Source organism: Momordica charantia (genome assembly GCF_013281855.1).
Source record: "Momordica charantia cultivar OHB3-1 chromosome 2 unlocalized genomic scaffold, Mcharantia_2.0 BLBB01000002.1, whole genome shotgun sequence".
Taxonomy (NCBI): domain Eukaryota; kingdom Viridiplantae; phylum Streptophyta; class Magnoliopsida; order Cucurbitales; family Cucurbitaceae; genus Momordica; species Momordica charantia.
Window position 1 is genome coordinate 3,524,001 of NW_028275160.1, and position 15,697 is coordinate 3,539,697.

Below are 15,697 nucleotides of genomic sequence, written 5' to 3' on the forward strand. Positions count from 1 at the left end.
GGACATGACTTTTTTGATGCGACATTACGTAGAAATTCATTTATGGGTTGCTCTCATGGTCAATAAGAACTTAGGTGTAAATCACTGAAAAATTTAGAGATAATGTATTTAAATCATAGTGACCATCTACTTAGGATTTTAATATCCAAGTCTCTACATTGAATGGTCGGTATCAAATCATTCATCCTTAAACCCGAATAAATTTACTTTTGATGTCAAGTTCGTTATTTTACATATATATTTAATGTGAATTGATAGGTAAAATTTCAAGTACAGTTAGTGCCAACCTTTTAAAATTGTATCTAATTGTATTTAAAAAAAAAAAAAAACAGAGTTCATCATGTAAAGCGACGAAGAATGAGAGGGATCGTAGAAAACAATAATTTGGAGATATTTGAGGGGACGCGTCTCATTGACAAAAGAAGGGAGGGCATAATGTTTTTTTTTTGTTTATTATACGTATGAATAATATGATGACCTGGCAGCCGTGGGCCCTCCCCTGCCCAAAAACATCTCTCACGTGCGTACCTTCCACACGTGTGCTTGATTTAGTGGAGGTGTGAGCATTCGGGTCCACTCTCACTGTCTTCCATAGTTAGACGTGTGGTGAGGTGTTAGGATCCGGATTATGGGCCGGCCCTTGTCACAAGGTGTTGGGCCGGATTAAATTGGAGTGGGTTCCACTTCACTCAAAACGACAATGATTGGATCTTAACCGTCCATGAAAACTGACGGTCAGAAGTGGACACGCAACGTGCATCCACGACAAGAGATTATAATACAAGACACATCATATGGAAAGGAAACGTCACTGAAAATTAAGGTTGGTTTCGTAATATTGTTTCTTATTTTTGTTTCTGAACTTACAACAAATAAAAATAAATGGTATGGTGCCGACCACCATTAATTCCAATATGATGAAACAATATTTTTATTTATGTTTTAGAATAAAATTGTAAATGAAAATTAGTTAATAATACATATATCACAAGCCTTGGTCCTGAGTTAGTTAATAAGATATAGTATAAAGAAGAAGAGGAGGCATGGATGCATTGAGATTTTATCTCATAATTAAACATTGAGAGATATTTTGGGTGTATCATTAATTTAATTGGCGTGCGATGTTAGTTGTTTTTTTCCTTCCTATCCAGCATTTCCTCTAATATTGAGAAGAGTCCTTCCATCTACTTTGGACCTAAGTTCAAAGACCTCATACCAATGGCTTCAGATTCTATCAATATAGTTAAGTTAAGGATATGACTCCACTCGTTAAAAATAATAAGCTCCTCCAACATTTCTACAATTATATGATATTATCCACCTTAAGCATAAGTTCCCGTGCCTTTACTTGATCTAGTTTCACTCAAAAAGACATTATATCTATAGAGATTTTCTCTTTCACTTATATATTTTCATGAATATTTTTTACTTAGTTAGTATGAGATTTTGGTTGCATTCTAAAAATAATCGTGCGATATTAATTGTTATGTTGCATCAATTCTACCGAATAATATAAATTTTCAAAACCACGTTACTTACTCTACTTGTTTGATCTCTAAATAAAGAACACCATCAAATTTATAATTCATTAAAGAAAAAGATCGTCCATACAAACAAAACTAAAGGAAACAGAAATAGTTAACTAAATACGTCGTAAATAATGTCATTAAAAATAATGATTTTAAGGAGTTGTTTTGCATTAATCTTGAATTTTTATAAGATGGATATTCCAATTCCTATGTTTAGTTGATAATAACTAATATAGGATATCCAAATAGCTCCTATTCTTAATTATTTCTTAAGCTAAAAACAGCCTCCCGTGACACCGTTCCAACATTTTAGGCCTAAATATGTATAGATAGTCTTAATCTTTGTAAGATTAAACATATTGCTTTGGGTAGCCCTTAAGATTTAGGGCATTTGAGAGGAAATTACTCCCGTACCCCTCCATCAAAACATTACTGTCCTGTTCACGATGGTAAAACGCAACTTAACGTACCTTGACTGAATAAAAAAATGGAGAAATAAAATAAAATAAAATAAAAAAGATTCAGAACTTTGTTGTAATTGAGGATTCAAATAAAAGCAAAGCACGCACACGACACTAACTTTTATTGCCAATTAATATCATCTCGTGCGCCAATTAATAAACTTCTCTCTTTAATTTATAGTTAATTGTTATAATAACTAGGACAACAAATTCAACAAAATGAGATAATATTTATTTTTAAATTAGAAAAGAGATGATTTCATAGAGAAAAAAATGAAAAATAAATGGTTGAAAGTCAACAATGTCCTCGGGCGCAACGCATGGCGTATAATATTGGACCTAAACCTTCCCTCCAACACGCACTGCAATGCCCACTTTATTACAAATATTATTAATTTGCATGCCCTATTAGTCAATTTTTTTGAAAATTTTGGCTCTTTTCTTAAAGCTTCCTTTAACCATGACTATTATTTTGTTCTAAATAAAATATGGTTTCTATATTTTAAATCTTGGTTTGTTTTGGTCTTTAAGTTTATTTTTAAAAATGACAATTTTGATTTTTATTTACAAAATTTTAAAACAAATTCTATCCCTAATGAAAAACCTTTAACATAAAACCATGGTTACATTACAATAAGTATATTGAGATTAAAAATAAAATTAAAGGACTAAAATCGTCCTACTTTAAAATAGGGACCGAAACAAACCATTTCAAAGTAGGGAGACTAAAGTATATAAACCAAAAAGAGGGAAAGAAATAGTATTTTTAATATTAAAAAAATAAAACAATTACGAGGAAATAAAGCAAGAGCTAGTCTAGCTACTCCAAACCAATCCAAGCCCCATCATTTTCAGTGCGATTCAAAGAAGGGAACTTTCACAGTTTCTGTTGCCGAAAAGATTTGAAAGAGAACCAAAGAAAGGAAAGCAAAGGAAGAAAACCATGAGATAATATAATATATATGTGACATTTGCCTGATAAAATACAAAGCTTTATCTTTGCTTTAGGACAAAATATATCAAAGAAATGTTCCCTAATTTTCACTGCTTTCGTCGCTTTATACCTACCATTATTGGAACACAAGCTATCATATGTGGAGGAAAAAAAATCAAAGATTAGGTAATGAATAATGATAAAAACGCCGAGCATTACAAACTACAAAATAATTACGATTATGAGAGTAGTACTAATTAAATCTTCATGTGTATATTCAAGGATTATCAGCAATATTCGAGAAAAAGAAAGAGAAGAAGAAAAATGGAAAAATTTAAAGGAAACTATCATGGCTCTCACACCCACATAAAATCAAGAGGAAACTGAAGAAAAACAAGAACAAATTAGGGGTGGAGAGAGAGAAAAAATGCCTGGCCTTCCCATGTACGCCGTCTCCGGCGAATTCTTCACCGGAAATTGGTTTGTTTTTGGTTTACTCGCCGTGAAAGGTGTGCGTTCATCAAATGGGAGCCAGAGGAAAAGCTTCAAAATCTCCAGAGATGAAAGAAATTGGCTTCTTCTTCCTCTTCATAGCCGTGGGAGCTGAGCTTCTTCTCTATCAACTGAAAAAATGGCACAAATGGGAGAAGATATGAAAGGAAATATTAAAGGGGTTTAGGGAAGAGAGAAAGAGAAGAAGGAAATTAAGATGTTCCCAAGAAGATGATGACACGAGGGTTTCCCGTTGATGCTGTTTTCAAAGGAAGAAAATTAAAAAGTTGTCATTTTTTTATTTCTTTCACCACTCTAATTTGTGTTTGGAAGTGGCCCAAAAAGAAAAAAAACAAAAACAAAAACAGCCTAGGAGTTGATTTTTGTTTCACACGTTGGGGTTGTTTGCTTTGTCTTTTCTCCTTCTGCCCATAAGAACATACACACACTCAAATGCCCTTCACTTAAAAATGACCTAATTTGACTTTCTTCCTCTTAATTTATCTCTCTATTTGGTTTTTTGTTTGTTTTTACTCGCCCAAAACATATTAATTAATAACTTCCTCTCACTAATTCACAATAATACATATCCACATCACAAAAATTATTTCGTAATGATTTTTTTTTTTTACTCTATATCATTATCAAATTATCTCATCTCATTCTTCTCTTTTTGATAAAAATTTCGTTGGGTTTTGACTACTACAGATTGTAAAATCTTGAACTGAATTCAATTGAATGAATGTTTTTCAAGAATCAATTAATTGAAAAAATAATTGTGGGTTATGTTATTGTAGATTGTCGATGAATTCCAGCTAAGCTTGATTTAGAAGGCACTATATAAATCCAATCTTAAAGAAATAATTAATCGGTGGAGGCCCGGCAAGCCGATCGTTTTATTCGATTCCATCCATAAATTTGATAATTAAGGAGGGAAATCGATTTGATTATATTGATATAACTAGAGTCAAGTGTGACACTTGTCTAATACATTGATTATATAATATACAAATATGTATAATGCACATTAAAATATTACATTCGAAATCAATTTAAGAGAGATAAATATAAGCAGAGATTTAAATAATTAAACGATGCTCGTGATGGATCAGCCCATAATGTGGTCAATAGAATAAAAATAAAATAAAATAATGACATGGTTAATGTGGTTATTTAATTATATAAAAAAAGACAAATGGGAACATTTGGATAGCAAAGATGTAATAATAATGCTGGTAATTGTAGCTAGCAGAACATTGACTCAATGGCATGTCTCCTCACCCGATTTCAGGTCCATGGTTTTTGTCCAAGATTCCAAGTAGGTATGGACTAATTGAAAGAGAGAGAAACCCCCATTTTCTTCTCCTTTAGTTTACAAATTTAAATTTTCGGGTTCTTGTTTATAGGATCAAATTATAGATTGTTTTAAAGAAATTATTTCAGGGTAGGTAAGGAACCTACGAAATGAGAAAACTAAATAGGAAATACTCCGACCGAGAAAAATAGTAGAAATATCATTAATTAAAAAAAATGAGGTTTGAAAGACTACGATGACGGATAAATTTTAACGTCTTCCCAAAGATGATTAACTTGATTTAGAAACTTTCGCGAAATTGTGATTATTTTCTTTCCAACCATATATTTCAAATAAAAGAGAGTCAAGCTATTTTTCCTGAATGAAAGAAATGATCATGAGTCTATAAGGGAGAACAATTATCTTCATTAGTCTGAGATTTTTTTTGGGTGAAACAAAAACAAAGTCGTGAGGACTACGCCCAAAACGGATAATATCATGCCATTATGGAGATACTCGAATTACGAGGAGTACCGTAACAAAATATTCCTCAATGAAATCCTATTGAGTTGTTCATGTATAACTCTAACATTTCACTGTTGTCTCGATATAATAGGAGTGTGGAGCGATGGCGAAGAGAAAGGAAGAGAAATTTCCTAAGGGAATTGACAAGTGATGGTTCTAACTTGTTCTAAATTATAATTGTAATTTGAGAGTGCAAGAAACACACTAGTTTATCATTAATGGGAGAAATAGACCACTGTTAGGTTGACCAGCAGTATCATAGTCAAACTGAACTTTTAAACCTCATTGTTTGCATCACTGTTATTTTGTAAGTTATTTACGTTCTCAATTTTATCTCATTCCTAAAGTTGTGGTTAATGGAATTTGTGCACAATAATTCCTTTTCCTCAAAGTCGTTTTAAAGCACTTATCAAGTTTTTCATAATGTTAGATTTAAAAAATTTTAAAAACATCTGGAGCAACTTTAAATTAATTTTAAAGAGCACATATAACCGGATATAACTTCTAAATGATTTTCTCATCCTTTATTTTTTTTTTACATTTATTTAATTTTCATAAACAGGTATCATAGTTATATCAATATGATATATCAAATGTAAATTAAAAAGATAAATCATCGCATTCATCGATAGAGATAGATATATTAGAATAAGATAAATATAGATTTAGTCAGTTAAACTACTTATATAAAGGCCGTTATTAAATTTCTATCAACATGTAGATATTTCCATCGACATTTCTATATGTCTATGAATTCGACATCGACAGCAGGGGTGAATTGACATTTTTTTCAAAAAATATTATTAATATTAATAATTTTTAAGTTATTTAAGTCGTACTTAATTCTTTGTCCTTTTTGGAAAAAATAATAAAACTTTTTAATATTGGTTTTCTTTTTCACGCCGGCGCTTCCTTCGTCCCTGACCCTCTTCATCTGCCATGCCCTTCTTAATTAGCCTCTTTTTTCTGTGGTAATTAAACACGCAAATTTAAATCTTAAGAAAATGGAAAAGTGACCCTAATTAAGTTATACAAATTATTTGCATGCTTATGCCTTTATTCTAGCCTTAATCTTTGATTTATATTTTTTTACACGTGGATGGAGATTCGAATCTACCATTTTCTAATTGCCAACATACAAGAGTGGAGCTATATTTTGAGGACAAAATGATCTCAAATTGTAGGCAGGTTTCTTACCATCACAAAAATTTTATTTTTACTCTTAATCATTAATCAATTCAACTTTTATTCTTTAAAATTGTTTCAAAATTACCTAATGTAAAAAATTTCCGGTCAAATATACTGTGACAGTGAGTTATACACGTGGCGTAAGTTCTAATTATGTCATAAACTTTGAGAATTTTAATTATGGTGCCTGTGTCTTTTGAATTTTTCTTTTGAGACACTAGAAAATATTTATTTTAATTACTTATATCGTTTAAAATATTCATTTCGGAAGGATTTTAAAGTTTAAAAATTAAAATAAGAAATTTAAGAGTCTACTGCCTTGAGTCCGTTTACCCACCTAAAATCTTAACTTACCGCAAGATTTTTTTTTTCTTTTTTTTTTAATACAACATGTTGAGAATATATGTCAATTACTGTTGAGCTAAGTTCGTTTTGACAGAATTTGCCGCAAGTGAGATTCACCTTGATTTGAAAAAATTTAAAAATCAAGAGCAAAAATTAATTTTTGGAGGAGTATAGTTGAAAAGTTAGGACATTTTTGTATAAATTAATATTTTCAAAATTCGGTGTAAATTAAAAAAGATGACCTATCACCTGACTCTAAGTTGAGACCAAAGTGTTAATTTACTAAGATTTCGTTAAATTGAATGTAGATACAAATATAATAATCTATTTATACTAATAAAAGATTTACCTTCTACTAAAATATTTGTAATTGCGTGACTATCATGGATAGTTTATTGGTAAAAAAGATTAAAATTAATTGAAAGGAAATGAGTTAAAATTTATTAGAATGGTTACATCAGGCTCACTTTGACTTACTTTGACTTGAGCATTAAACCATATCAATTTGTATTCATTCCCAAGATATTTTAAATTCTATCATAAACAATACGAATACATTAAAATTTGGGAAGCTCCAACACCCAACTTGACGATTCTTTTGGCTAATATAGATTTATTGATCTTGTATTAAAATGGGAAGTCCTGTGTTCAAACCCATGTATTATTATTTGCTTCCTATTTATTATGATTTCCACTATCCATATATTGTTATTTCATCCCTATTTATTATAATTTCCAGGTGTGTCTTATGATTTTCACTATCCATGCAAATCGTGGTATTCAATATAGATTAATTCATTCTGTATTTGAACGGGAGGTCTTGTGTTCGAATCCATGTATTGTTATTTTTTCCATATTTAGTGTGATTTCCACTACTCATACATTGTTATTTCCTCCGTATTTATTATGATTTCTGCGTGGGTCGGCACCTCTCCAAGTTAATTTATCCCATATAAGATTCATATTTTCAATTGTAATCAATTAAAGATTGTTTTCTTAAATCTTGTCGGGGTAAATTTTATTTATAACCACCCTTTGAAATACAATTCTGATTGTGATAGGATTCAGGGTTATACTTGCCTAAGTCAACGGCTGGTGTTGATGAGGACGCCTTTGTTACCAAACATTAGTTCACGTGAATTACACGTGGCTTCCCGGAGCAGCTGTGTCAGTCAGCATTCAGCAATGAGGATGAAATGTCGTATACGACGCCGTTTTTAACATTTTGCAGATAACAACAAAAATTCAACGCCTCCTTTTATCTTTGTATACCGACAAATCACGCCGCTTCAAGTTTACTGGTTTTAACTTTAAAGTCGTATTAATTAGGACCCCCATAACCATTTTAGGCTTTTGATTTTTCTTATTTTTAGTTGTTGGTTTCCTATATATTTACTAACTATTTTTTGTTTTTTATTTTTTAAAAATAGAAAATAAAAACATGTTTGATAATCATTTTTAGTATTGTTTTTAAAAAAGTTAGAAAATTGAAAATACATATTAGAGAGAGAAAATTTTATGTAGAGTAGAGATGACAATGGTGTGGGTGCGAGTGAAGATGCTCTCCCCCATTCTCGTGTTCGTGAAAATTTTTAATCTCCGTCTCTACCTTGTTCTTGGGTCCGAGAGATGTTCTGCAGAAAAATTATCGGTTTTATAATTGATTTTAATCATTTTTAGAATTTAAGTATAAAAAAGTATAATAAATACATATTAATTATTTAAAAAATGGAATTGGGGACGGGAACAGGGTCGAGACATGCATTTCCTATTTTTGGAACCCGACCCGGAAATTTTTGTCTTCTCCCATGTAGAGACATGAAAATACAAGTTTAGAGATAGGTAAATAAACTTTTGGAAAATAAATTTTAGAAACATAAATAAAAAGATTTAGAAAAAAAATAGGGAAAGGAAAGTTAAAGACAAAAACAGAAAAATTTTAGAAAAAAATAAAATAAAAATAAAGTTGAGAGGAAAAGATGTGTTAAACAAAAAAAAATACCGTGGAAACACATTTAGAGATAAAACCAAAATTCAAAATATAATATTTAGATAAAATAAATAAATACAAAAAATAAAAATAAAGTTGAGAGGAAAAGATGTGTTAAAAAAAAATTACGTGGAAACAAATTTAGAGATAAAACCAAAATTCAAAATATAAAATAAATAAATACAAAGATAAATAAAAGTTACAAGGTAAGAAAATTGCACGAAATATAATTTTCAGAAGGAAAAATAGATTACATAGATTACAAGAAAAAGAAAAATTATAAAAAATGAAATTTTATAGAGAAAAAAGTTATGAAAAATATTAATTTTTTTAGAGAGAAAAATGAAACTGCTAGGAAAAAAGAAAAACAAAAATATAGACAAATTTAAAGAGAGACAAATAATAATAAATATTCAAAATATGAAAATTTTAGACAGAAATTTAGAAATAAATTTTTTAGAGATAAATATGAAAAGGAAAAAAAGAGTTTGAGTTTTGAGGAAAAAATCAGATTTTGTAAAAAAATCTAACTATTTTTATTTGTTTTGAAATTTACATAAAATTTCAAAATAGTTTTTGAAAAATAAAAACAAAAAATTGAATTGATTGGTCAAACAATTTTTTTTTTTTAAATTTACGGATTATCAAGCCAAAAACCAAAAATTAAAAATTAAAAATTAAAAACCAAAAATAAAACCAAAAATAAAAAACTAAAAACTAAAAATCAAAAATAAAAAACGAAACGCTCATCAAACAGTAATTACGAAGGTAAAAAGTAATAATATGAGAGGTATGCGACTCAAACAAGATGGTAATGGGAAGCAGAAAAAGAGAGAGTAAAAGTTTAAACAGCATACATTATTAATATTTTTATTATTACTAATATAATATTAGTTGTAAGTTCAAAATACAAGGAAGTGCGTAGTAGAGTACAGGAAGGTTTGTGGAAGGCAGCTTCTGAATTATCTAATTTTAGTATGTCTCCTTAGGCTTAGTCCTTACCCCTATCATTATTTACTGCTTCCAGTTGCATACATATAATATTATATAGTTGGGTTTTTTAGATATAGATATATTTTATATTTTATATTTTATTTTTGGTCTCTCAGTTTCTCCTCCTCTTGAAGACTGGTTTAGTAGCCTCCTCCTCCTCCCTCTCCCTCAGATCCGCCGCCACTTCCTCCGCCATATCCACCGCCTCCACCAGATCCACTTCCTCCACCGCCAGACCCGCCGCCTCCTTTGCCGCCGCCGCCGCCGTAACCACCACCGCCTCCTTTGCCGCCTCCTTTGCCGCCTCCACCAGAGCCGCCGCCTCCTTTACCGCCGCTGCCTCCACCAGAGCCGCCGCCTCCTTTCCCGCCGCCGCTTCCACCGGACCCTCCGCCTCCTTTCCCGCCTCCGCCATAACCTCCGCCACCGCCTCCTTTGCCTCCATGACCACCTCCACCAGACCCGCCGCCGTGACCGCCGCTGCCGCCGCTTCCCCCACCTCCGTGACCGCCTGAGCCGGACCCGCCGCCGTGACCGCCTCCCTCACCTCCGTGACCGCCTGAGCCGGACCCGCCGCCGTGACCCCCTCCGCCAGATCCTCCGCCATAACCGCCACCGCCTCCATGTTTGTCTTCTGCCTCGTGGCCCACATAATTCACTGAAAGTGAATCCAATAATGGATTGATTAATTGATATCAAATGACACCGGAAAAGTGATAATTATTAGATACGTACTCTTTTATCTATTTCTGTCCATGCAACATGAACTATTATTATTACGTGAATTTACTGTAACCCATCCTCCTCTTAAAACATCCGCAATTTAAATCTTTTAATGAATTTAGTGATCGATCATGCTCTTTAATATGATAATCAAATTTCGAGCTCACAAGTTAAACTAGTGACTAGTACTGCAAATGAGATTACAAATAAATGAGAGAAGGTTAAAGTACTGATAGAAATTAAAACATAAATTTTGTGCTTTTTTAAAAAAGGTGAGAGCTTTAAAGTATTGATATATAAAAAAAAAACAAAGGAAACAAAGAAATGAAAGACAAAATAAACAGTAAATACCTTCTTTTTCATCCTTAGTTGTGTGGGATTCTATAGCCCACGAGATAACGAGAGCAGAGAGAAGTAGAAGACACAGAAACAGAAAACCTTTGGACTTCATTGTTGAGAACAGAGAAGCAATTTTGAACAAAAACTGGTTTGTGATGTTCAAAGGCAGCTGCTATTTATAGAGGCAAAGGCCAAGGCTGCACTGCAAACGACAAGGATTGTCCTGACACAGCATAAGATACGACTAAAATGACATTAAATTTGTAGGTGATCGGAATTTTGAGGTGGCTGGAGAGGCTTTGAATGTTGATCAGTATCTTATCAGTTCGCTTCTTCTTTTCACACACACCATTGATTCTACGGGAGACGTGTGTGTAGTTAGAGGTTAGAGGTGTCCAAAGCCTTCCAAGTTGTGGCAACTTACCCTCTCAGACTTCACACTCTCTTGCCAAGTACTACTTTTGTTTTATGTCATTAATTAATCTTCTTCCAAAACTTACCTCTATCTCCATTTTTCCTATTAATTTTATGTTTTTCATTATTTTTTTATATTTTAAATTTTAGTATTATTGATCCTCAAAATTAGTTAAACTTTTGTTTAGGGGAGGGCATGTTTGTAATCATGACTTTTTTATCAGAGATTGATGTCAATTATCGCTCAACTAAACTAGTTTCACATGTTGATAATAATCCATCGAAAAGACATACCTAAAAAAAGAAGATAAATCTACCTTCAAAATCATTTTTTCCCTAAAAAAGCAAACTTATTAGAAAGTTATTACAAAATCAACTATTAAAACAATTCCCCGAGACTCAAAGATTCTAATATTTATAATTTGTAATTGACTTTTTTTTTTAATTATGAGCATTCAGATTAGTTTGTGTGCACTTCGACAAATATTATGGAACAACTGTTTCATTATACTACATTTTGTTACATTTAGGGATGGTAACGGAGTCTTCCCCATCCCCGTCCTATTGGGGATTTTTTTCCCATCCTCACCCCCGTCCCCAAAATTTTGTGGGCGGGGACGGGACGGGGATTCCCCAATCGGGGACGGGTTCCGTTATAAATTTTTTAATTTAATTTTTAATTTTTTAATTAATTATTATTATTATTAGTATAAAAAGTGAAAAAAAGTGCATAAATGAGGCGTTGGCTTAAGTTTTTTTTTTATAAAACAAATTAAGAAGTATTTATAAAATTAATATATATTAATAATATTATATAAAAAAATAGAAAAATAATAAAAAATTAAATGGGGCGGGGTCGGGGACGAGGACGGGGTAGGGGGATTGATCCCCGTCCCCGCCAGGGAATCCCCAACCCGATCGGGTCGGGTACCCGCGGGGATCGAGTCTCACGGGTATTTTTGCCATCCCCTAGTTACATTTGGTTGTTAAGAAAACACATCAAAGATTAATTCCTTCATAGTCGGGTTTGTGTATCCATTATTCCCTCTAAATTCTTTTGATTTACCTTAATTAGAGAGAGATGCCAATTATCGCTAAACTAAAATCATGTTTGGCTATTACTGATCTACCTCTTGACAGTACTTTATGGCGAGCAAAATACTTTGATGAATCACGAAACTTAATGGAAATTGCTTTATATTAGTCAGCGCATTGGTCATAATCGTAGAAGTAAATTTACAGCTATTGAATAATGATCTATATCCGATAACTTGAGTTATAATTAGGTATACCAATGACAATTAATATCACAGACTTCTTATATCAACGATAGAATTGCTACTTTTATTATTGCTAATATTACTAGTATGTCAAGTGTAAAAATTGACTTATTATGAATATATATTATCAATAATAGAATTGCTACTTTTGCTAAAATTTGTTTATTATGGATATATAATAAATCAATTATAACAGATATACATAATATTATATATATATGTTATAATTTAAAGTTATTCGAATATATCAGCTTTATATTAGATATATCAGTTAATTGATATATCTACTTATATTAGATATATAAGTTAATCGATATATCTAGTATGTAATAAATTAAGTTAGGTTAGTTAATTAGTATATATCTCACAATTCATCAATATATATTAGTTATTTAGCTAATATAAATAGTGTACAGTACATCACGGAAAAAAAAATACAATAAGGTATATTACTCATCACTAAATATATTACTCATCACTTATATCTGATTTAAATATAAAGTATATTTAAAGGTAAATCATCTGATTAATATACCTTAGTTGTAATACATCAAAGTATATCAACTATAACTGACCTACCTAGTATTAATTGTAATACATCAAAGTATATCAATAATTGACCTATCTAGTATGAAGTACATTAAAGTAAATTAATTAGTACATCAAAATATATCAAGGTACATCATGTGATATACTTCATAGATGATGAATACACTAATATTGATATACTTCATATTATATAAATCAATAACTCAAATGATCAATACATAATATTGATATACTTCATATTATATAAATCAATACACTAATATTAATAACTCAAATGATCAATACACTAATATTGATATACTTCATATTAGATAAATCAATAAACTAATATTAATAACTCAAATGATATTCTTCACACTAAGTAAATACTCAAATGATATTACTTAATACACATATGTACATAAATGTACATCAACTAGTACAGCTAGTACACTAGTATTAGTAACTCAATGAGCTACTACATTAGTAACTCAAACACCAGTATTAGTAACTCAATGATTTAATAACTCGATGTCAGTACAATATATGTAAGAGTACAATATATGATTTAATAAGTTGATGTACATAAATCAGCACAATATATCCAGTGTATAATTGAAATAAAAAAATTCCAAAAATAAAAATCCAAAATATTATTACTATTTGTGTTAGCCATACTGGCTGTAACTGAGATTATAAATACAATGAGGTATGATATTACTTGGTTTCTAACATGTCATCAGTTATTTACTAAAGTAACTAAAAAGCCGATAGGATTTATGTAAAAAAAAAATCAAAAGAACCTCCGTACGTTTGGCAAAGATTTGGGTACACCTCCATATGTTGAGCTTTAGACTTTTTATTAATCGCAGCTATTAGATTTTGCTATTTTTACAAAATTCAGAGCAAAGTTTTGCGACTATTTTTGTAATTTTCGCTACGTTTGCAAGTAGCCTTCCAATTTATTTTAATAATAAGCAGAAACAGATGAGATAATTTGAGAGGTTCCCAATAATCTTCTCGACAGAGAGCCAAATATTTCCTATTTAAATATTTTTTGAATGGAGAATGATGTGAGAGAGATAATATAGGTAGATAAGAAAAAGATGATGCATATAATATACGTATATTTTACATAGGATATATAAAGTAGAGGTGCAATATAATACAGTTATTAAGCCTTGTATTATTCTTCTACTCCATCATTTCCCTTTACTTACTATTTACTAATTCATTCACCTTCATTTATTCTTGGTACACACACTCCCTAACACATATTATATAGTTTGGGTTGCGTACCCTACATTATATATATACCACATATCTAACAACTTCCGCTCACTTTCCACCTCCACCTTTGCCGCCGCCGCCGCCCCATCCGCCTTTGCCGCCTTTGCCGCCGCCTTTACCGCCGCCGCCTTTGCCGCCGCCTTTACCACCGCCGTGTGATCGGTCGATGACGGCATCCACGTCATGCACATCTTCTTCTGCGCCACCACTCCCAACCCATCCTCCTCCTCTGCCGCCGCCTCTACCTTTGCCGCCGTGTCCACCCCATCCTTTGTGGCCGCCGCCTCCCCATCCGTGACGTAGGCTTGCATCCACTTCACGCGCCTCTTCTTCTGCATTTCATAATTTTAATGTCATACTAGCTAATTCTAAATGAGCACCAAAAGAGAGACCAAATAATGCATATTGGATATATATATATGAATTAATCGTGTCTAAATTTTTGATTACCTTTAGCTTGAGTTGCTTCGGGCACCGCCCAAGCAATAACGAGGACAGAGATGAGCAAGAGACACGCAAGCAGAAAAGATTTGGACTTCATTTTTTCTTCTTGTTGATCAGTTGGATGGAAAAATAATAAAAATGCTCAGCAGCTGGAACTGGGAATTGTGATTCTCCATTTGGATGGTGTATTTATTTATAGTGTTGGGAGCGGTGTTAGATTGCGGTGAGAGTGTTCGAAATCTTATCACTTTGGTTTGAATGGAAGAAGGAGGTGGAGAGTTTAGGGTTCATGTTTGTGGCAACTGGCAAACTAAAGCTGCTTTCTTTTGCCAAGTGTCTCCTCTTTTGACTTATTTGACTCCTCTTCCTCTTTTCTTGTCCTCAATAATGTTCTGCTTTCGTCGTTTCTTCATTTTTCAAAAGTATTTTAATATTTAATATTTCTTCTATTTTCTATGTTTCTAGAATTTAGATTCTTATTTTTTATTTTCTAGTTCTTATTATCACGAATATTAAATTGAATTAAAAAAAAATAAGAACTCTACCTAAAAATTATTTTATTTTGTACCTTGAAAGATGGTACACTTTCAATTCCTTGGTGAAGTCTTAAGTAGGCTGGTCAGCAGTATTGTAAGCTCGAACTAACGAATTTCAATTATAAGAATCCAAGTGTGAGACATAACATATTGATTCCGAAAAATCAAAAAAGATTATTTTAATATTTTTTCCTTTTATAGATAAAAACTATAAGATAATACTTTTGTTTATATGTTTTTGGAAAATAAAAAATAAAAAGTGAAAAAATTTACAAATAATTTTGGGAATGGTACTTTTGTCAGGCGAGAAATTTCACTAGATAATAATTACCTCTGGATCTAGTAGATCGTTCAATTTTCAATTTTATATCTAATAAATCTATAAATCTTCA

The 15,697-nt window shown here is 31.7% G+C and overlaps 2 protein-coding genes across 2 annotated transcripts; both read right to left on the minus strand.

Moving 5' to 3' along the window:
* Positions 1-9,601: 9,601 nt before the first annotated feature.
* Positions 9,602-11,042, minus strand: LOC111011190 (uncharacterized). Its single transcript, XM_022284872.2, has 2 exons — positions 10,826-11,042; positions 9,602-10,409 (listed from the first exon to the last, which is right to left on the minus strand). The coding sequence occupies exons 1-2, from the start codon at positions 10,923-10,925 to the stop codon at positions 9,892-9,894; spliced, it is 618 nt and encodes a 205-aa protein (XP_022140564.1). The 5' UTR covers positions 10,926-11,042; the 3' UTR covers positions 9,602-9,891.
* A 3,085-nt stretch (positions 11,043-14,127) lies between these two features.
* On the minus strand, positions 14,128-14,951 carry LOC111011300 (uncharacterized). Its single transcript, XM_088121097.1, has 2 exons — positions 14,776-14,951; positions 14,128-14,657 (listed from the first exon to the last, which is right to left on the minus strand). The coding sequence occupies exons 1-2, from the start codon at positions 14,864-14,866 to the stop codon at positions 14,374-14,376; spliced, it is 375 nt and encodes a 124-aa protein (XP_087977223.1). The 5' UTR covers positions 14,867-14,951; the 3' UTR covers positions 14,128-14,373.
* Positions 14,952-15,697: the final 746 nt, after the last annotated feature.

Excerpts from the sequence above, each read along its gene's own strand:
- LOC111011190 (XM_022284872.2), bottom strand. The coding sequence starts at position 10,925 with ATGAAGTCCAAAGGTTTTCTGTTTCTGTGTCTTCTACTTCTCTCTGCT. Across the intron at positions 10,410-10,825 it reads AACTAAGGATGAAAAAGAAG|TGAATTATGTGGGCCACGAG; the intron begins GTATTTACTGTT and ends ATTCACTTTCAG.
- LOC111011300 (XM_088121097.1), bottom strand. The coding sequence starts at position 14,866 with ATGAAGTCCAAATCTTTTCTGCTTGCGTGTCTCTTGCTCATCTCTGTC. Across the intron at positions 14,658-14,775 it reads CGAAGCAACTCAAGCTAAAG|AAGAAGAGGCGCGTGAAGTG; the intron begins GTAATCAAAAAT and ends TATGAAATGCAG.